Raw genomic sequence first — 22,952 nt, forward strand, 5'->3', positions numbered from 1 at the left:
TGTTCTACATTTGAAAAAAATAATTCCAGATATTTAAAAAATAATTTTCCTTAACAACAACTTGCACTCATCTGCCAGCCTGAGAAACACTGTAAACTGACTTTATCATGCACTGACACTGATCTAGGTAACTGTGGTGTATCCCATCACCTTCATTCTTTAATGCTTGCTCTACTTTAGCTTAATTAAGCTTTCTGCAGTTATGTGACCTTTACTGGTACAGGTATCAAAACAGGTAGTTCAGCACTAGGCTGCCTATTCTTTCAGGAAATGCAGTCCCACCTTTACTGGAATACAGCATTAATTCACAGAAAGGCTGCAATGTTTTCAGACATTCCAATGACCTTATTGGAAACACGTTTTATTTCAAAGAGCTTGATGAAGGCAAGAACTGAGGCTGGGTAAAATCTTTACCAAATTGCTTCTGGGTCTTGTTACCTGCCTCATCCATTCCTTGCAGAGAGGGTTTCATGATGGATGCAATTAAGGATACCATAAATTTAAGCTCTGATAACAAGTTAAGATTTGAAATTCATCAGAGGTACTTTAAATCTTTTATGATTAAAGTCCACATTTCTGCACCACTGCTAAATACACATTTATTAAATACAATTAATTTACCACCAAATGTACCACATCAAAGGAAAAAATTCATGCAACATGAACCTTGATTTTTCCCCAAGGAGTGCATTCTTACAGAAGTACAGACATGTTTCTTCAGCTCCAGATAAGCAACTAAAGAGGATGGTCAGATACAAGGAGCAGGAGGTGGTGACATGGGCCATCTTCTTCATTTAGTCCCACATTGATAGGTTAGCTAAGTTTTGCTGTTCTTTTGCCCTGTCTGGGGTTTGCAGACAAGACAGACTTGCATCCAAAAGGAACTAGATTTTATTTTTTTTGCACTCAAATTGTTCCACATGGGTTGTATTATGGCCTTAGTTAGGCTTAGAGTTGGTGGTCTTGCTCCAAGGGTTTAAAGGATATTTTACACATTCTTCTAGCTCTCCATGGAAATCAGAAGAAGGAAGGGGAAACAAGCACAAGGACACATACAGAGCAGAACTTAAGGCATCTAAAATTTATAATTAATTAAAAAGATGCATCCTTCAGTTTGGTATTTTGAATCACTTTCTGATTTAAGGCAGAAGAAATTTGCCTTCACAGACTACACTTAGCTGTCTCCTCCACTCGATGATGCCAATACTACCCAAGAAACACAACTACTGTGTAAGCAATGCCTACTCATACACCCTTTTCAGAGGTCTGTGCCCCAGTCTAGCCAGATGACATTAAAAATACAATATAAATGAACACACTGCAGCCAGCTTCATGTCTAGAAAGCCATCACATCCCAAGCAAGTTCCTTCTGCCTGGCATTGCTTTTGCTTACATGCCAACACATTGGAGGGGACTGAACATCTCCCCTAACACAGGAAATGGTCTCCCAGGGCAGCCACAGAGGATCTCAGACAACACAGCACTTCAGAGCTCTTTCATTTATGCTCTGTGTTCAAATCTGACATGACCAGCTACCTGCAGTGTTGCAATTTCTAACACTTTTAATTCTCAGATTTCAGAAATGTTGAGGGATAGGAAAATACCTCTTCCTACTAAAGCCAAGAAATTAGTCCTCAACTTCCCATAATGACTAAGAATTCTTGCTCCCTTGGGTGCCTTAACCAAGTAAGAGATTTAAGGCATCCTGTAAGTAAACAGTAAATCCTACATCATGCCCAAATTATTTTCAAGTACTAGAATTTGTAGGCTGCCAGAAACAGTCTGAGCTGAAACTTCTTCCTGAGTTCATTCAGACACTTGAAATCACATGTTCTCATAGGAGAAAAAGTATTTGAGAAAAATAGAGAAGTTGCACTCTGACTGGCTTTTAAACAAGAGTGCATATTTTTCATATTAGACTGCACTTTAAGCTGCATGAAATGTCACCTAATTCTCCTCATAAGAGTTTATTTGCAGTCAAGAGATTAAGATTCCAGAACAGTCTTCTAAGAATGGAAGGGGAAAAACCACAGAAAACTTTGCTGTAAAACCAGAAACAGATTCAATGACGGACATATTGTTGCCTGTAAAGTAGATTATTAACTACGATCTCAGGTTTTTTCCCAGTCCTTAACAAAAGGCTGATACTGTAAGAGCAGTGTCTTCTAAAAACCCAGTACGCTCTAAATACTATTTCAACTTGAGATGATGTATGTGCAGTCTTACATAAAAATAGTCATGTCTCTCAAGAGCACAGCTCTTCTAATGTGAGAGAAAACACTTCAGAATGGTAGAAACATCAGCACTAATAAACCAGATTTGTAAAGGGATACCTGAGAACTACAAGGGCTTCTTGGATGTCACGGAGCTTCAGTAAAAAGAACATCTGTTATACCTGTACCTTGTACTGCATCTGTCCCTACCAATGTTACTTGCCAGTTTCTTATTTTGGCTTCTAATGGGCTTTGAAGGGTTTTGGATTACCTGAAGTACTTGCACCAACTCTTAACATTCACTCATTATTTGAGAATGCATGAATGCTGTTCAACAAAACAGGACTTTGTGTGTCAGTATCTAGTATCCCTCACTGGAGACAACTTAACTGACTCTAACACTATTAATCATCTGCAAGATAGAATACAGCTATTTTATTCCAATAAAGGTATTTTTCAGAGTGACTCAAAAGGCAATCTGAAACAAAATCAGTGAAAATGTTCTAGGAAGAATTATGGACATAGTAAAAATGGAACTCCTAATAAGGAAACCAATGACCACAAAAATCAACCTAACCCAGAACTGTCTCTTATCAGTAATAATGGAGTAAATTCAAAGAACAGAGATATGCTACTCCAATTCTAGCACACAAGGTGACTCTGAAGAACTCAGTTTGAAGACAGAAAATTTTATCTAAGTGAGACTTCAGAGCAAGAAGAAACCACTTTCTGTGCAACAGGTCCAAGTCAGAGCTATAAACAGCTGCAAGAGAATGTGCTGGCATCAAGGTCTAAGGTCATGAAAATTACCCCAAAATAGACAAAACCATGCCATCTAATTCTCACTCAAATACACAGCTGGCAGAAAAAATGGACTCCAATTCATTTTGTGACAAAGTGCAGGTGATGCTGGTCAAGAACTGCTAAAGACTGTATCACCACTGGGTTCCAAACCACCACCACAGTTTGAAAAAGATACAAAAATGTACCCGATCAATTGGAAATCACAAGCTGCAGAAGAGACACAGTCAGCTCAGAGACATTGCAATGCAACAAGTCACCTTGTGAACAACTGGCAAAGACTGCATTAGCTGCAGGTTCAAGAGACAATATTACTATTTTGATCATACTTATAAATGGATGTGATAAGATACCCAATTACCTCAACATTTAAAGATTTATCATAGGATAACTGGAGTGCCACAATATATAAAGGACAAGCTTATATTTAGCTATGCCATGAATTTATTGTAAGCATCTTAAATGCTGACCCATACAGTGAAACAGACAATCTTGTCTGGAGCTGTACAAATGCAGTAAAACCTCCTGAAACTCTCAATAAGAACCAGTAATCAAAATTTTTTTAAACCACTTTATTCAAACCTGAGCACCTCAATATAAAACTAAACACTGGTGAACTGTCATTTTTCTTGCTAAACCCAGATTACTGCAAATTTAAAATCTGCACAAGTAAGTTTCTATCAGTTCAACATTTAAATAGACTAATTCATCTCTTCTGACACACTTTGTAGATTTCATATAATGAAAATAACTAAAAGAATTAGTGCAATATACTGGACTGATCAAAATAAAATGTACTTTGGAAAACAAAGTTGCGAAGTTCATTACTGACAGACAGCAGTACTTATGTTACAGATACAGGAGCATCATTTATTACTGTTCTAGCCATAAAGGAAGAACTCAGAACCCCCTTTGATTAGAGAGGAAAAAAAGTTAGCTTTAAGTAACTGTACATTCTGTATACCTTTAAGCAACTCTTAAATATTACAGAAAGTATTAAACAAATGTAGACTACAATGCAGAGTACCTATTTACAGTACATTAATATCCAAATTTAAAATCAAGTTGGATGTACATAATTGTTAGTGCACTATTTTTTTTTTTCCTTAGGGGAAAAACAAACTGTAATGGCCAGCAATGATCAGAAACAAGAAAAGAAGTCACAGACACCGAGTTTGTTGTGGTTTTACTTGAAGAGCTCTTACAGTTTGTAGAGGACAAAAAACCCCATCATCCTAAGTTGTAGAGTTGAATTTACTGGTCTGTACCCTCTGAACAGATTAGAAATGAAGTTAGACTTGATTCATCACTAATTCATTAAGATAACTAACTGGGTTGATATAATTTACATACAGTGTACCAACTAAGACTCCACTTTCTGGCAAGCACAGGATTCTTAAAATTGTTAATGCAAGTATTATTTGTAATAAAATTATTAACCTATGGAATGTATAACTAAACAGTGGATACCTGCAGAAACAACTGGTTGCATCAATACTGCAAATAAGTTTAAGTAATTTTTAGACCCTGTTTCTAAGGAGGTTTTAAAGCACAATTGAGAATTATGAAAAGACCCAATTCTATTTATTACAACAGTGATCAGTATTGAGGCTACAGGAACTGGCCAATTAGGTCCACAGAAAGTAGTTCTTCTACACCCCTAATAATAACAACTGATATTTAAAACCTTTCAACTGAAGGAAGTTTATTCCGCCTCCATCTCTCCTTTACTGCTGAAACATTACAGCCAGTGGTGGATACATGCATGTTAAAATTTTAGGTGAAAAGAAAACTCTGTATCATGAACTTGACTATTATTGTAAGTCTCTTCGCTGTTTGGAAGCTGTACTGGACCAGGTTAAGCACTCCAATTCCATGGTTATTAACAGTTAGGAAGCAGAAGAATATTCAGAACAGTTTAAAGCAATTGATCTTTTAGTTACTACAACATTGACTCTTGGGTGGTTGTGTGGGTTCAGTAAGGTCTACTCCTCTTCCTCTGGCAGAGCTGGCTCCTGCATTCTGTGGTTCATTCTTGGGCAATTTTTTTGCTGTAAGGTGAACAGGAAGTAAGAGTTAAACCTGAGATTTTACTAAGATTAAATCACCTGAGTAAACAGAACAACACATTATAGGCATATCAGTGTACTCATTGTATAATCTGATTTGATTCGGTGCATTGGTAATGAGAGAAGTGAAGACACTTCTTAATGATTAGCTACTTTATGATTTCCAGGAGTGAAATGCACTGGTAACTTGAGCACTAAAATGTATCTGCACAGGTGTGCTATGCCAGTAAATGACAGCTCCTATGGGAATCCACCCACACAGAACAGATCAGGATGTTAGTGCAAAAAGATACAGAAACATTGAAACAAAACACAGACAGAAATGGGTCAAACAGTTCCCAGATATCCAGCCAGAATAAGTGTTTGCAGACAACATATAAAATGGCCCTCAACACCAGATCAAGCCACTCCTGTTTTTATTCAGCTTCTTCTCTCCAGTTCTTATCAGTCAATTGACTGGTAATTTCTTTGTTGCCCTTGTAGCTCCAAGGTTCCTCCTCAGTCTTAACACAAAAAATAAGGCTGAATGCTGCCACCCTTCCAAGCAGCGGCTTCTCCTAGATTTCTCTCCAACAGAAAACTGCTAAGTTCTACACAAAAGGACTTCCATGGGCCTATCTTAGCAGGGCCCAGCAACCACCTTTGTTCTATAGTTTGGCTGAATGGTTTCACTCCAAACTAATTACTTCTGTCACTGTTTAAAATAACTTTTTCTAAAATGAATGAAAAGAAACCAAAAAAAGCCAAAAAAACGCAGAGCAGACATCAACATGTTGTGGTGCCAGGTAAGCTCAGGGTGCTGGGCAAAAGGGTGGGTCAGCCACAGGGATCCTGAGGTCCCCTCCAACTTGGGCTGTCCTACAGTTCTGTGGTAAAACCCAAGAATCCACATGGTACTAAGCTGCTGAGCCAGTACAAAGGGTCAATGTATCAACAGAAAAATGTCTTCAGAGCAATGTTTTGGATTCTAGAACTGAATTAGGACTGGGATTTTTTAACTGTGAGTTCAATGAGTACTGAAGCAGTCAATTTACAAGCAGCTGCAGCCTGCATCCAATAATTCTTTCAACATTCTCATTTCTCATTTTCTCTCAGCTTTAACATCATATTTACACATGGTCCTGAGGATTGCATCCATATTTTGCAGGCCATTCCAAATTACATGCAATACTTATAACCTCATCAGAATTTCCATTCAGAATCTATTGCTGCACAGATATTGTTCTGATGCACTGACAAAGCTGAATTTCACCCCACTGATGTAAAATTCTCACATGGCCAAAAAACATTGCAGACCAAACACACAGTTACTAATTGGCCATTTTTTTTCCTCAAATTTACTTTGTAGGCTTCATTAAAATATGGAAGCAAGAGTGATTGTTGATATATCAAATTAAAAAAAAGCCCAACAGATTCTGGGGACTTTTTTAAACAGGAAGTAACTTGCACCATTAAACATAATTTTGAAATTTCACCAGAACAGTACAGTTGTGCATTTCTGTATAATTAAATGCAGGCCTATCTTGAACATTTATGAGAAAAATATGTCTTCCTGTCAGAAAGTTAAGTATATGTGTCTATCCCCCTTTTTCAATTATTTACAGCTAAAATGAAGCAAGTACTTGTTATAAAGTGTGCTATGCTGTTAATTTAATTTGCATCTCCTGGAAGTTTGAAAGACACCACAAACTACCTCCTGCTCTCCTGGCTTGGAAAGCAGAAGATTAAGACCTCTTTAAAAACATTTAATTTTAACATCAAAGATGCTTTTTCACAAAAAGCAGGTTAGAGTGGTGCAACAGATTGAGAGAGGTTATTTGATGTTATACATTACTACTACCCATTAGCAAAGCACCTACTATAATTAAGGTTACTACTAAATTGATTACTGGCCAGCCTAAAAATGAATTCTTTTCCCTCTGCTTTCAGAAATTTATTAACAATTAAATACAATTTTCAGTATCAATGGAACACAAACGTTCTTGGTTTATACTTACTACTACATGCTTGCAGAAATCCCTAAGACTATGTTAAGTTAAAAATATATGAGTAGATTTACTTTTCACATGCAGGGTCCTTTACTTATAACTTGGACACTGAATTTAAGCACACATTGCGATCTTTGGCATGGCTTTTGGATTTCAGATAGCTGCCTAAATAAAATTAAACAAATGGAAGGGAGTAAGAAGGCTTCAATACCAAAAATAATTTACATTAGGTTAGGAAGATTGCCATGGTGTGAATCTCATGAAAACATTCTCTTTAAAGTTCTCATTTTGTTCATAAACTCACCAATTGCCATGAATATTTCATTTACGTTCATAGATGTTTTAGCAGACGTCTCCATGAACAATAGGCTGTTGTCATCTGCATAAGCCTGTGCTTCCTGAAAGTTAAAATAAGGATACATTACTTCAGAAGAAAAAAAAAAAGAAAACTCATACAATCATTACACACTGTACTTTTAATTGCTACAAAGCAACAATCTCTGCAGCATTTTGAAAGAAAGACAGTTTGTGGAAACACTCATCTGACAAATTTATGCACTAGCTATGGATAAGTTAAAATTTCACCAATCACTTAAACAATTATAAGTGGAATCTTAAAGATCCCTACTCATCTTAAAAAATATTCAGGTGGAAAAATGTAAATAATAAACGGCAAAACTAAATAATAAAGAAAATATTTATGAAAGAGATAATCCCAATGCAGAACATTAGATGTGATAGTAAGAATAAATAAGCTTCAAAAGTGCCATCAAATGTCTCATTATTACCCTGGAAAGAGGCAGTCTGTGAACTATCTTGAATCTTTCAGCCACTGAGGCAGCTGGATCAGAACAGTTTTATTATCCTGATATAAATTCACAATTACAGCAAATAAGCAGTAATCAGTAATTTGCCATGTTACCTCCCTTTTCAGTATGAATTTTAATCTGATACACTGCTCTTAAGAACCATACTATTTTTGCCACTTCTTATTAGTCAATTCAGCTGAGAATCTCCAGCTTCTTATGATTATGTAACTGCCTTTGCATTCAATAAGAAATCTGTGAAAAAGCAGAACTACAGAACACCTATGATGACAAGAATAATCGATGACTCTATAATTGACACCTGCAAAGATCTATGTAATTATATATGAAACAACACATTAATACTACTTAAAAATCTAATAGTTGATTTGCAATGAGAAAGTTCTGTCAAGCCCACAAGGAGCCCACAAATCCACTGGAGCAATCCTCCCTACATTTGAAAAACATTAAGACTGTAATTGCTAAAAAAATAGTACAGATAGGTCTACTTTGATAGTTAAATGTGATTACATTATTGACTGCAGTCATGTATGAAATTTTTGTTAAATACCACAATTTTTCATAGAACACCAAAGCCACCTGTCGACTGTCACAGAAGTATAAAATTAAAAAACTGGCAGAAGAACTCCTAAACCACTGTTAACCTTTTAATTCAACTCTCTATAGTTACAAAAGGATTCATTACTATATGCAGCTGCATCTCAAACAGTGACCCCAAACACAGATTAAAAACTGTAAATTACTGACTAAAAAATACTATCTTAATTCAATTCAGTCAATCATGAATGGACCAAAACTACCTGCAGTTAGTTTAATTCAGTTTAAAGGCTATTTGCTGATGACTTGATTAAACTTTCTAGAAGATAAAATACATCAGTGAGAGCACAGATGTTATCACTAAACCAAAAGAAATGCCATGAAAAGCTCAATTAAAATTTCAACACTGCTTCAACAGTACAGCCTAAGCATGTTAGGCACATCAATCAGCTTTGTATCATAGGATAATCAGAATTCTCTGGCTGACAAGCCAGACAGAACAGTTTGCGCTGAGTTACTGCTATCTCATCCACTGAAACTCTAGTTACCGGTAATTTTGGGAACAAGACAGAAAGAGGTCACATCAAAGAACAGATACTCAATTAGACTTAAAGATATGCAAATAAATTAATTATTCCTCAAAGTCAAATTAATTATTCCAAAAAGCCTATTCCTCCATATTACTTGTACAGAAATAGGATTTTCGGTAGTATGTATAATTTAATTAGTCTCAGTTGACATTTATATTTAACAGCATGACCTCCATAATAACTAGCTAGGCTATGCATATAAACTCCCTGTAGGTTTATTTACTATCTATCTATTTAAACAAAATGCAATTTCTATGAACAAAAATGACGTACATACCTGGAAATCCACAGCTCTTTTGTTAGCTAGATCAGCTTTGTTTCCGGCTAAAGCTATTACAATGTTAGGACTTGCTTGTCGCTGAAGTTCTTTGACCCAATTTTTCGCTCTGGCAAAGGACTCCTGTTAATGATTATAAATGATGCAACTGAGTTTCATCATCCTTTTGTACTCACCTACTATCCCCATCTCTGTTATCTACACTTCAAGCAAGAAAGGCCAATGCAAGGCTGCTACCTTAGTCCAAAGGCACACTCCAAATTGCCAACTGAGCTTTTAAAATGAAACATTCCTACCTTAGTTCTCAACTGTGCTTAGCTGGGATAATGCTGAAGTAAATAGGTAGGAAGATCTTTGTGTAGACAGAGTAAGGAAAGAAGTGGTTAAGAGAAAAAAACAGGAATTTCAGTTTCTCTGGAAGATTCAAATGTATGAACAGCTACATTGAAAAGGCCTCAAAATTACTTTTTTTAGTTACTGAGGACTGTTCATTATGGTATATGATTTTTGTGGGTTTTTGAGAGTTTTGGGTTTTAAGTCTAATTTTATTAGATTTAGTTTATTTTAAACTAGTGAAGCTTATCTCATCTAAGTTCAAATAAAAATAAATCTAACAACCTTAGGTTTTGGTCTCAATAGCTTGTACTATCTTTCCAATCCTTAATCAAAATTTGCAAAACTACAATATTAAAATAATGGCTGCACTATCAGAAATAAAGGTGCCATCAGCAATGTGATCAGAGTAATGGCTCAAACTCCACAAGCTGATTTAAGGGTTGGTTAGAAACATTTTTACAAGAGGATTTTTCCTCTTCCTTTCCCTCTTTTTAATACAAAAAAAAAACCCCACCAACAAACCGAAACAAACACACAAAAACAAAAAAAAACAAAAACCAAACAAACCAAAACGCAACAACAACAAAAAAAACCCAACCTCACCAACAAACTGAAACAAACACACAAAAACAAAAAAAAAAACCAAACCAAAACACAACAACAACAAAAAAACCCCCAAAACCCAAAAACAAATAAAATCCCAACTCTAGACACAGTCTTTAGCCAGCAAAGTTTAGAGACATAAATTGACATTACACAGTGCAGTATAAAATGACCAATCTGGTCTAGCGAAGGCATCCCTGCCCATGACAGGAGTGTTGGACTAGACAATGTTCTTCCCATCCAAACCATTCTACGATTCTACAAAATGATGAACTGGTTTATACAAGTCAGTGAGAAAAAAAATAAGTAAAGATCAGTGCAAGACTGGTAACTTCCAAATCCCCCTTGTCATCCCTAATGCAGTACTTACCTCGTTTGTAATGTCGTATACCACTATAGCTGCTTGTCGTTCTTCCCATCCAAACCATTCTATGATTCTACAAAATGATGAACTGATTTATACAAGTCAGTGAGAAAAAAAAATAAGTAAAGAGCAGTGCAAGACTGGTAACTTCCAAATCCCCCTTGTCATCCCTAATGCAGTACTTACCTCGTTTGTAATGTCGTATACCACTATAGCTGCTTGTGCTCCTCTGTAGTACATGGGTGCTAAACTGTGGTACCGCTCTTGCCCAGCTGTATCCCAAATTTCAAATTTTACCGTTGTATCATCCAGACATACAGTCTGGGTTAGAAAAGCAGCTACAAAAAAGACAGAGGTGCTGAAACCAGAAGTTTGCTTGTATCTCTACATTCATATATAGTTATGCTCACAGAGATGAAAAACATTTCAAGCCTACTATTAAAATACAACAGGTTTGATGCAAGCATTAGCTGACAGTCTGTGACTGATCAACACAGAGGAGTTATTTAAACAACTGGACTTTCCTCAAGTTAGACATAAGAAAGCAAAATTTGGAAAGAATTCCCTTTTTCATTATAGTAAATCAAAGTAACTGTAAGCCTTCTCTTAAAGCTTCTAGATACAGTCTGTTTAAGCAGGATGTATACCAGAGTACCAGTAACAGCATCCCATCATGCTATAATCCAACAGTTCAGATATTTTCAATTCTACATATGTGTATTACTTGAATAGCATCTTAAAACTTTGCTTTCAGTTCCTAACAACTTCAACTTAGCTAACAGGTCTGGAAGAAAGAAGCACTTCTTTTAAGTTCTTGTTCTCAAAGCAGCTATATTTTTGACTTTGCAAGTGATCTCAATAATTAATTTCAGCACAATTTCAACTGTCGCAGTTTCAGGGAAACTTGCAGCCATTGCTACTGCAGCTGAACACATTACCATAAATAATGGTTTTCAGTTACAGAAAATACTAACTCATTCCAAGTCTTTAAAGAGTTACTAAAATTTTTCTATTCAGATTAAGATACAATCAGAAGCATGGAGGTGAGTGCTCACACAGCATACAAACCAGCATTAAAAACTAAACTAAGGAAAGCCCACTACTTAGCTGAAACAGGAACTCTGATCACTGGGCACACTGACGGACTGTGGCCAATTTAAATCAAATGGCTTAAAAGGCACTGACCCATAACGCTTGCATACCTGGGATTTCATCCTGTCCTACATACTCTGAGACATCATAGTGTATGAATCATTCCAAAACTGCTCCAACCTTCAACTCAACTCATTACCGAAACCAAAACGAAGCCAATCTTGCTCTGTAAAGGACATTGTAACTAGCATACAGAAGTGCCCCTGTCTCAGCTGTAAGCAGCAGCTGCATGGTACTTAGCTGCTGGCTGGGGTTAAACCGTGACCAGAAGCTGACTCCTTAAGTGGTCAGGTGCTCCTGCTTCAGGGGTATTAGCATCCATCACAGATGAGCAGGCAGGCTGGAGAAGGTAAAAGCTTTGATGTTCCAATGTTAAATCAACATAAATCTCTCTAAATGCTACATATCCGAACACTGGTAGAACAGGCTCCACTTGGCAGCTCCCTAAGCAGCCCAGAACCAAAACAGAGTGGAAAAACACCATACATCCTGCACTAAACTAAGGGCTTTCTCCCCAGAACCTGCTCAATATTGTATTTCTCCAAGGCAGACACATGATGTTAAGCAGATTTTCAGGTTCTCACAGACATAGTTCCTCTTAACAAAAAAAAGTACCTACACTGCATAAACGAAGGTATGTACTTGGAAAGAGAATTAAACAAGCAGTTTATTCTTTGCAATTCTCTTTTTTTTTGTCAAAAGTAACACTTCAACCACTTTAAAATTCCAGTTAACTTTCTTCCACCTTGCCAAGACCATAGTAAATTGACAATTAATCATCTGTTAATTATCTGAAAGTCTATAATCTTTAACAGCCATACTTTTGTCTTAAGCAACTAACAGGCCTTGCTACACTAGTCTGAAGTGGCAAAACCACACCACTTCCATCCAACATGTCTGCCTTTTACTGCACTCCCTTTCAGATGTTTTTATCCAGATACACAATGCACATAAGCCTCTCTTTGTTAAAAGGCCCTTCTGTATACAAAGAAAATTATGCCTTAGGCAACTACAAGCCACAGAGTTAGACAGCTTTCTCTATAGAAAACTTTTCTGAATCCCAACACTGGGGCATGTAGTAGCTCTCAGCTGTATTATACAGCATTTCCTTGTTTCTATTTGATATAGAAGAGGCACAAGTTAATACAGATTACACTAAACCTTATATATCTGAACTTGAACTTAGGCTCTTTTTTAACCTTTGTTTAGATTTTGATCAGTGTAACAGGGTTTGGGTTATTCCAAACACTAAGACAAGAAAAAACTAAACAGAGGGTAAATTAATTTTGAGATCATTGAGATGGGACAACTTAATTTTACTTAATTTTAACTGTTTTTCTAAACTAAAAACCTTGGTGATATTCGAAAGTTAATTCACAACACATCTTTGAGAATGCTCTCTGTATTATGTTTATCAGAGCATACAGAAACTTTCATACCAACACTTATCCTCAAGCCATGATAAAATGCACAAAGCCAAAAATGTGCATTAGTAAGATTGCTAAAGTAGAAAATATGTGGTTGTCTATTTATGCTGACAGATAGAAAAAACAAACACATGTAGCAGCTAGAAACAGGGCAAAAGAAAAATGCAATGAAGTTCAGCTTGCATTTATTTTTGTAAGCTTTCCAGCATTTTTACATTTCAACAACTGTTGGTGTGTGAAGACACATACAGACCACTGAAAGGCCTTCACATAAATATTACAATGGAACAGGCTGACTCATGCAAGCTGCAACAGCAACTACTGGAGAGTATTTATCAATTCACAAAATCCATACTTTGCAAAGTCTGTATGCTGTTAGGTAGTTTTGGGATACATTTAAATCTATCCAAGCAGGTATACAGCTCAAACAACTCCAAAATACAATATAACTTAAGAAATCTGCCAAGGGGAAGAGTGTGATAAAATCTGTTGAAACAGATTTTTTTTTTAAAATTCTGGTAGCCAGCACCTGTTTTGTTTGAAGTCACAAAATGGAAAAACAGCATAATAAATTCTGTTATTACTAACACAGAAATATATCCAGAAATGTAGCAAGTTCTCCAAAATCAAAGACTGTCTAAGTGACAAACACAAGCTTTATGGAAGATGCAATGCTCGGGTTTTTTTTTCCACAGAAACGAAGCTCATAATTCTTACTAAGCAGTTATTTCATGCATTAAGCATGCATCACAATTAAAAGCACCACACCACAGACCCAATTACAAAGAAAATGTAACATTTAGCCCATTTTTCAAAACTAGGCAGTTCAAGAACACATTTACTACCTCCACTTGAAAAGGATGTTTGTGTTTAACTCAGAGAGTTATAGTTCTCAATTACAGACACAGGTTTGATCTTTGCTGTCAATGATCCTCTCCAGAAGTGCCATTACATTACAGGCTTTCAAGGGCAAGGATGATATAAACACATAACATGAATAAAATTAACAGGGTAATTTTCTCACCTCCAATCGTACTTTCTTGAAATTCATGAAACTGTCCTTTTACAAAACGAAGCACCAAACTTGATTTGCCAACTGCAGACTCTCCTAAAAGTACTAGTTTAAATTGGCAAATTTTATTTCCAGCATTTGGCCCATTGGGCCTTGTTGCTCCTCGATTAGCCATGTCCAAATTAGAAAGCAGTCCTTTGTTTCAACAGCTTTTGAAAGCAAGTTCCACTGAGATCAGAATCCTGGTTCTTCTGCCAGTAATAACCTATTTTGTGAAAAGACAGTGGGTGCATTAGATTTACAAACCAAGTAAGACAAGTCTCATTCACTAATGCAATATATTATATGTAACTTCACCTAGTATTTACCAAAATCAACAGTCCAGACTACAGGTACCATCATTTCTAAGTTGCCAACTATAGCCAGATTTATGAAACATGAACCAGTTATCTTCTTCAACACCTGGTCTTCCCATCACAGCTTCAAATTAGCACATCAAAATCCAATTATGCTGCTTCTTGCAAGACCTCAATATCCTGTTATTTCTTAACACATCAATACTGATATATAACACAACAGATTCAGACTTTCAAATTGTCAGTAAAATAACAAATGACAAGCAGGAACAACTTTTCAAAATTATGCTATTGCTACCCAATATTCCAAAGTCAGCACTGCTCAAGGATGCTAAAAAACTGAGCAGTTTGGGAAAACTCACCACAGTAGCTTGTTTGCAAGTGCAGTTCATCAATTCACTTCTATCCCATCTATCAAACACAATTTCCTTACATAAAAGTACAGATCTTCACACACACAAATCATTAATATCCTCTCTAATTAACAACTGCACTGAGAAGCAAAAGTAAAGCCTTCCATATGAAGACCAATTGACCAGTAAGAATTCCAGGTCACTTTACACAAACTACCAGAGAACTACCATACAATGATAAATTTATATTTCCAAAACTTACACGTGTCCTAGATCAATATTAAGAACAGAGATTTTAGTATTAACAAGTATGAACAGAGTATTGCTTAGTCTGCTTACTCTTCTTTCCAGCTGCTGAAAATAACCCCACCCACAGTACTTATTCATATAGAAAGGGAAGCCTTTAGACTCTGCTGGTACCACTTCTGACCCTAATACTTATGCTTTTACACATGTAACAGTCAATACAAAACAAAAGACCTCTCAAAATTAGCTCATAATTTTGTCCTACTCCAGCTGATGATTTATTTGAATTAAGCACACTTTGCAGGGATACAGCTTTTCCAACATACAGGATGTGAGTTAGGTTAGAGTATATGCTCCTAAAGCAAAAAATGGCTTTAATTCATATGTTGCAAAAAAGTAAGCAAATATAATGGTTTCAAATGACTTCCTGTTCTTTATTCCTTGTGATAAAGCAACTACATTTTAAACCAAGCAGTAGTCTTTAACCATCTTCCTATTTCAAACACAGATCAGGCAATTAAGCATTCCAGTTTGCTACAGGCCTAGCTCGGATGCTAAGCCTTCCTTCTCCTTCCCAACTCCCCTTGCCTCAACCCAAGTCCTGAAGAACATTTTTTCCTGGAAAGTGCTTCAGCAGTCTAGCAGAACCCTACCCTTCAGTAAGACACTCCCTTACAAACCAATGTTCACGAATAAATGAGAACAAAAATCTTAGCATTATTTACGGAATAACATAACAGCTGAAAAATAGATCATTGTAAACAGAATACAGGTCTTGAAATATTTTCAGCATCTTAGAGATACAAGACAAGGAGGAACAGGAGCAAATAAAAGTATCTCTCAAAATAATATACCTTCTTTGAGGTAGGATGTAACAATTTTGCATTCTGTCCTGAGTTTGTTTTCCACTTGACTATTACATCACACGTAAAAACAAGTATTTTTAAAATTTCCATTGTACAACATGATCTATAAACCTTTTAGCTATATATTCTTAGAAACATGTGAAAGTATTCTGCAGAGAAAGAATGAAGCAAAAAAGCCCCTGCAAATCCTACCATAGTTCTTATTAACTACCAATTAATTATATACTACAAATCTTATTCATTAAACTAATTTAGGTGAAGTATTTCAGAATACAGGAATGGACCCAGTTATTTTAAAAATCCAAGTCTTTCATCCTTACACCATAAAACAATGATTTTGCACTACTAGTGCGTTGGTTCTCAGGCAAGACTCTTCCCCCCCTCCATGCTGTGGAAATATGCTTCAGAAGTTGTGGAGTGATTTGGATAAAAATGGATCAGTGACAATGGTTAATCTCTCCCTAATTGTAATACAATAGAGAATGCAGCAAGGCATAACCAAAATATAGGTGGTTCAGAATACTGTTAGCCATTTGTTTATATTTTCCTTTGGAAAAGTAATGAAGAAAATTAAGACATTTTTCAATGAAAAAAAAAACAAAAACAAACCATCTGTTTGTGTTTGGACAACCATGAAATAATTTAAAACCCTTTCATCTTAATATGTCCCATATTCCTCCAGACTCTGCAGCATCCATAAAAACACAACGACAACATCCAATGACTGTGGGACTTAGTACTTCTGGGAGCAAGTGACTTCTGGATGATACACAGTGAAGAAATCAAGCCTCTGCACAGGTTACTCCTATGACTGCTTTTTTCCTTGCTGATTCCCATACTGAGAGCAAAAGGAGGTATGAGAAAAAGACTTTTAACTTGCATAATATTTATCAATTTCACCTGAGCATTTATGGCTGGTAGTTATTTCAGAGTTTTATCACTCACAAAACAGTAATTACTACCCCTGGCAAAACTACTTCAGAACACAAAGCTGACACAGGTTGTCAAGGAAAATACCTAGTTTGATTTTTATAGATGCCCAAGCTACAGAAGCTGTAGTTATCAGAGAACTTCAAAGTTTACATTCTTACAGCATCCCTCCCCTGAAATCATTCTAGACAGTCAGATACCATGTACAAAAATAACCAGCTCTCAAGCTGATAGCAGACCACAGGACCTGACAGGAAGGCCATCTAAGAAACATACTGCAAACCTCATTCATTCAACAGTTACATCAATACATCTAATAAATTACTAATGAAACCAACTAGTCATACCACCCACTTTTCAACAGCTCAGGATAAAAGAAAATGCAAGACTGAAAACCTGATAGAGCACATCCAGATGATTGTGACATATTAAAGCAAGTCACTAACACCTTCTATCAGTGTATAGGGAAATCACCATCTTTTGATGCTTCAGATAATGCCAAAACTCTGTAGTTGAAATCCACAACATGGCAGCATACTTACACAAAAAACAAGGGAAGTACCTGCTTAATCTGAAGAGAAGCAGTACTGCAGTTTGACACAGCCACTGCAGAATGGTTTTGGCCTGGTCTTTTCACATCTGTGAGCTGAGCACACAGTGCCTCACAGAGATTCAGAAGTAGATTTCAATGCTACAGTCCTCTGTGCACACTCCAAGTCTCAGGTCACATTCGTTCTACTGTTTCTTAATTCATCAGTAAAATACAAACCTGGAGAACCCAGGAGGAATAGTATACTCAGTACCCTACACATACACTGCAAACAGCGCTGGTGAAAATTTCCTTGGAAAAAATCCACTGATATGGCTCCCCTTCTCTCCTTCCAATTTCATATGCAATGCAATCAATATATTTGGAACATGTAAAGAAAGAAAACCTGGGTAAGACATTTTCATTCACCTACACAAAGGCAATTACACAACTGCTTGACTTGAAACAAGCTCTTAAACTGATACATATGTGAGTTACGGAAGTGACCTACTAATATGGAAATCTGCTAAAGAAAATATAATAACATTTTTTGAGATGGATGGCTTGGGCAGTATAAATACACAGATCACTCTGCTAAGTAGGAACTTTCACTTTTCTCCTGAATATCCTCCCCATGACAGAGCAGGTCCAAGCTGAAATGCCAGAACACAAAGCCTGGAGTATATTATTAGCCAAGTTCTCCTGGTAATCCCACCAACTAATTTCCCGGATGCTGGCTATTCTCCTCACTCCAGAAGAGAAATTTGTATGCTGTTGGACCATGTTCAGTTTTATTTATGAAAGAGTCCTGAGTATTTTAACAGATCAAACACAAATCTTATTATGCTTGAGTCTGTGTACAGAATACCAATAGCCCCAGCCAATACCTACAAACTCTCAATTTAATGGCATAATTCAGTCATGTAAGCATAAGCACTGGACTATTTTCAACTACAAGACAGCTAATACAGAAGTATCAAAGTAACACTGGTGACAAAAGCCAGCCTACTGAAGAGATTAAGCCAGTGAGCACTGTTCCCACAATTAATGTGATTAAGTGTATTATCAAATACAAAGGCCACACGAAAAAATTCACGACAAATTTAAAACTGTAACATTCTACCACTTTTATATCTCATAACAAACAACACTGTTTCTTACTAATAAACTTTTGTATGCTGCTTTAACGGACACAAAGCAAACAATGCTGAGGCTGCAACTATTACCTACTTTAAATTTCTTCATACTGGACTTTCTTGAATGTTTTAAAAGGCAGTAACTACAAAGACTAATATACTAGCCACTCCTACTAACTGAATTTTCCTTCCAGGTTCAGCAGAATTAGTGTGACACCTTACTGCAGTGTTCAAGACAGTGACAGAGACAACCAGCAAAATGATTGTCATATGTAAGCCATATTGGGACATAATGAGACTGTAAGTTAAACAACTGAATCAACACAGTTGCTGCGAAAAAAATCATAGCCCTACAATTAAAGGTAATAGCCATCTCATAAGCTCATCCGAACGATGAATGGTACCAATTGCTTTCAGATAAACTGGTTTATCATACAGGAAATGTAAGCGATGACTACAATACCATTGTCTTTAGCCACCTCACTTCAGCCAACATCTACCTTGTCCTGACACTTCTCATTATGGAAGAACAATACCTACATGCAATCTGTACGTAAGCATGACTGTAACTCTGAAGAGACACTCTAAAACTAGAAAAAATAAAAAATACCACGATTTTTACTTTGCCTGAACATTACATGAAAGAAACTGATTAATTTCAATTGCTTAATCAGCTGTTTAGCCTCTCATTGCCACCCCCAGCTCTGAAAGAGGTACAAGGTAGGAAGAAAAAAATCATTAAAAATGCCGAGACAACAGCCTTTCACGGCCCTGTCTGAAACATTTTGATAGTTCTTATGCAATTCAGCTCTTCTCTAAAACATAAAAAGCTTAGGTTTGTTCCTCTACCCTACCCCAGCTTTGTGCCTAGTTCCAATTCCGTGCGATGCAGAAGATATCCAGCATGCTAGGCCTGTCGCGATCCCCCCGATGGCGACGCATTGTCGGGGGCATTTTACTTCCCACCTAGTTCACCGTCCTTCTTCCAGACGCAAGCGAAAGGGAAAGCGAGGGACCCATCACCCAACCTCCCCTGCCCTATCTCTCACACGCAACTCGAGGGGCACAGCCCTCACGGCCGGCCCCGGGCTGCCATACCCCTCTGCAGGAGCGCCCGCACGCAGGGGAGGATCCCCGCTCTCCCGGGCCCAGCCCCTCCAACCCCCGCCGCCACCTCCCCTCCCCCGCGGCTCCCTTCCAGGCACAGGAATAAGGGGAAGTGGGAAAACCGGGGGCGCCATTTTGAGCCGGGAAGGGAGAGAGCAGCGTCCCCTCCCCGTACGCCGGGCTGCCCACCTCGGCCACCCGTACCGCGGCACGACGCTCCCGCGGCGCCGGGGGCGCGGCCGGCGCCGGGAGCGCGTCCGTCGGTCGGGGCTGGCGGGCGCGCCGGGGCAGGGGGGGCGGAGGAGGGGAGAGAGGGGAGGCGGCTCCTCGGTGGGGGCGAGGGGCGGGGGCGCAGCCGTGCCTCACCCAGCCCCGCCGCCGACTTCCGCCGCCGCCTCTGCCCCGACCAAAACACACTCACACACACACAACACGCACTTCCGCCGCCGCCACGTCACGCCCGCTCGCGCCGTGCCCTTCCGGTTCGCCCGCGCCTGCCGTCACGTGGCTCCCTTTCTTTCCCACCTTTTCCCTCCTCCTTTTGTTCCCGCTCCCAGGGCGGCCGAGCCACGCTCGGCTGTAGGGTGTTCCCTATCTCCCGCTCCCCCCCAGCGCCCGGGGGAAGAGTCCCTGCGAGCGACCCGCGCGCCTTCCATCTTCCATGTACGGTGGGGGTGGTGAGGCGCTGGAATGGGTTGCTCAGAGAAGTTCGGGATGCCCCGTCCCTGGCAGTGTTCAAGGCCAGGCTGGGTGGGGCTCTGAGCAACCTGCTGTAGTAGGAGCTGTCCCTGCTCGAGTTGGGACTGGATGGTCTTTAAGGTCCCTCCCACCCCAAACTATTTCATGATTCTCTGCCAATCCTCTAGGGATTGCATTGCAGCCTGAGGAGGCCACCGAGGAGCCAGGAATGGGATCTGGGTACTGCACACACAGACAAGTCCTGGCTTAATCCTTTAAAAGAACCGGTTTCCAAAGCTATTAGTCAAATGAGTTGAAAGGAGGAACTTACATAGGGAAACCTGAATTGCCATTGGGAATTTGCCTTTTTTGAACTGATGAAGCCCAGAACAAGTCTTGATTGCGTCATAGCACAAAGCATGACCTTGTGAGAGAGCAGGATAAGGGCCAGTTGGCCACAGGCTGTAAGTGGGTTGTAGCAGAAACAGAACAATTATTATAAGTGTTTCTTCATTATAGCAGCTTTAACGAGGTCTAAGAGTTGGCATTTTAAAGAAACAAAAAAACAAACTGGTAAGACATCAGTAAGTGTATCAATATTTAGTAAGTGTATCAAATTGTACCAATTATTTAGTAATTGATACAATTTAATGAAGATTGTTTAGATACTCTATCACAGGAAATAATCGAGTTGGGGTTGCATTCTCAAAATATATTTTTTTAATTCAAACACAAATATTTAAATGAAGCAAAAATCAAGTTATGTAAAGCCTGTGGTCAGTGTTATGCTACTTTCCCCTTAGTATGACATATCAATACTTGAACATACTGAAGTGAATGGAGTGAAAACAGATTTTTTTTTAATCTTCATCAGTTCTTCTTTGCCGTATACTTTTCCATTGGTACCAGTTTGGTCTCAGAGTAACAATTTCCCCATTCTGCTTTATTAAGTTGAAGTTAATCTCTTCTACAATTGCTTTGTGAAAGGCCGATAGGTAACTTCACAAAAAGTAAAATAGTCTTTGCATTCACCAGTGATGTAGAATGCCAGACTAGATCCAGAGAAACAAGTTTGTTTAAGTAAAGTATACAAACTTGAGCTGTGAGTTGGCTAAATGTTTGTAAGAGTTGTCCTTTAAATCATGTAATCCTGCCCTAATACACTGCTTATTTGCCATAACCCTCTGACTGGTCTCAATATGTTCAACTGGATTGCAGGATTTGCTGAGCAAACAGCAGATTCCTGATAATGAAATGTGTTTTACTACACACCTGACAGGCATGCATTGGAGCACCAGACAGCATCCAGTCAACCTGGCAGCTGCTCACTCACTCACTCACTCACTCACTCACAACTCACTCACCTCCCTGCAGGAAGACAGAGAACGTAACAGGAAGAACAAAAGCAGGAGAACTTGTGGGTTAAGATGAAGACAGTGTAATAGATTAAGGAAAGTGGAAGTGAAAAGGCAATACAAAGGAAATTGTTGGCTACCTCCCATAAACAACATGCCAGTGTCAGCCCGTCTCCAAGCAGCAGCCGACTCGGAAGATGTTTCCTTTATCTACCTCCAATTTCTATTGCTGAGTGTGAAGCTGTGTGAGATGGAACACCCCTTTGATCAGTTTGGGTCAGCTGTCCTGGCTGTATTCCACTCCCATGTAAAGCTGTGTGAGATGGAACACCCCATTGATCAGTTTGGGTCAGCTGTCCTCCTGTATTCCACTCCCATGTTTCTGGACCATCATCAGCATTTCTCCCTAGGTGGGCTGATTGCAAAGTGGGGAAAAAGAGAAAGCCCTTGCCCTGTGCAAGCACTGTTCAGCAGTAGCTGAAGTATTACTGTGTTATCAACAGCAGTTTAATCACAAATCCACAACACAGCACCATTCAGGCTGCTATGAAGAAAATTAACTCCACCTCGGGAAGACACAGTACACACATTAACAGATTTTGTGGAAAAATATTACACCGAATCTTTAGAATTTACACACTTTAGAATTACTTGAACTAAATTCAATTTAAAGATTAAACACGTCATACATGACATTTTGTGTTTCACTTAATCTTATCAAATAAAGGACCATATTATTCCATATGTAAGGATCATTATCTATGCTTCTAATATAAATAAATCATAAAATTGAAATAATGTTTCAAATTATTAGATGTATCTGAAGTTCAAGGCTAAATGGAATTTTTGATGCAGGAATTTTATTCACATGATATTGTTGCTGTTAGGAAGCCTGTTTTACATGCAGGAGGTTCCTGCTGGCTAAGTTGACTCTGACTGCAAGGCAGAGCTGTAGCACATCTCTCTTGCTCTGTGGAACGCCCAAGTTGTTCACAGCTGGTTGACAGAGTGGGACAGCAAACACCAAAGGTTCACTGTGAATGTGTGAAATGGAGGCACAAGAGAATGTGGCAGTAATCAAATGACCGAGTTCCTGTATTTACTGTATTTCTGTATTTCAGGATTGACACGTCTCTGTGAGTTCTAGTGGTGAAGACAATTTCTTCTGTTGCAGTCTGCACAAAAAGGTGTTGAAGGAAA

At 38.2% G+C, this 22,952-nt stretch overlaps 1 protein-coding gene and 1 pseudogene across 3 annotated transcripts; one reads left to right on the forward strand and one right to left on the reverse strand.

The window, feature by feature from the left end:
• The first annotated feature begins 1,197 nt into the window (after positions 1–1,197).
• LOC120504316 lies at positions 1,198–4,068 on the forward strand (annotated as a pseudogene). The gene is made up of 2 exons (XR_005627992.1): positions 1,198–1,264; positions 2,221–4,068. The product of XR_005627992.1 is annotated as an uncharacterized LOC120504316 (transcript).
• RAB5A (RAB5A, member RAS oncogene family) lies at positions 3,441–19,928 on the reverse strand. Of its 2 annotated transcripts, none has more exons than XM_039712042.1 (6): positions 19,909–19,928; positions 14,209–14,461; positions 10,792–10,943; positions 9,303–9,425; positions 7,376–7,469; positions 3,441–5,065 (listed from the first exon to the last, which is right to left on the reverse strand). In XM_039712042.1, exons 2-6 carry the CDS (start codon positions 14,369–14,371, stop codon positions 4,950–4,952), a joined length of 648 nt encoding a protein of 215 aa, XP_039567976.1. In that variant the 5' UTR covers positions 14,372–14,461; positions 19,909–19,928; the 3' UTR covers positions 3,441–4,949. The 2 variants fall into 2 exon arrangements, with proteins under 2 accessions (XP_039567976.1, XP_039567985.1); XM_039712051.1 differs by lacking the exon at positions 19,909–19,928 and adding an exon at positions 19,467–19,803.
• Between the last annotated feature and the right edge of the window lie 3,024 nt (positions 19,929–22,952).

The sequence above is a fragment of the Passer montanus genome, unplaced genomic scaffold, assembly GCF_014805655.1.
Source record: "Passer montanus isolate IOZ18808 unplaced genomic scaffold, ASM1480565v1 scaffold10, whole genome shotgun sequence".
NCBI classification, from domain to species: Eukaryota; Metazoa; Chordata; class Aves; order Passeriformes; family Passeridae; genus Passer; species Passer montanus.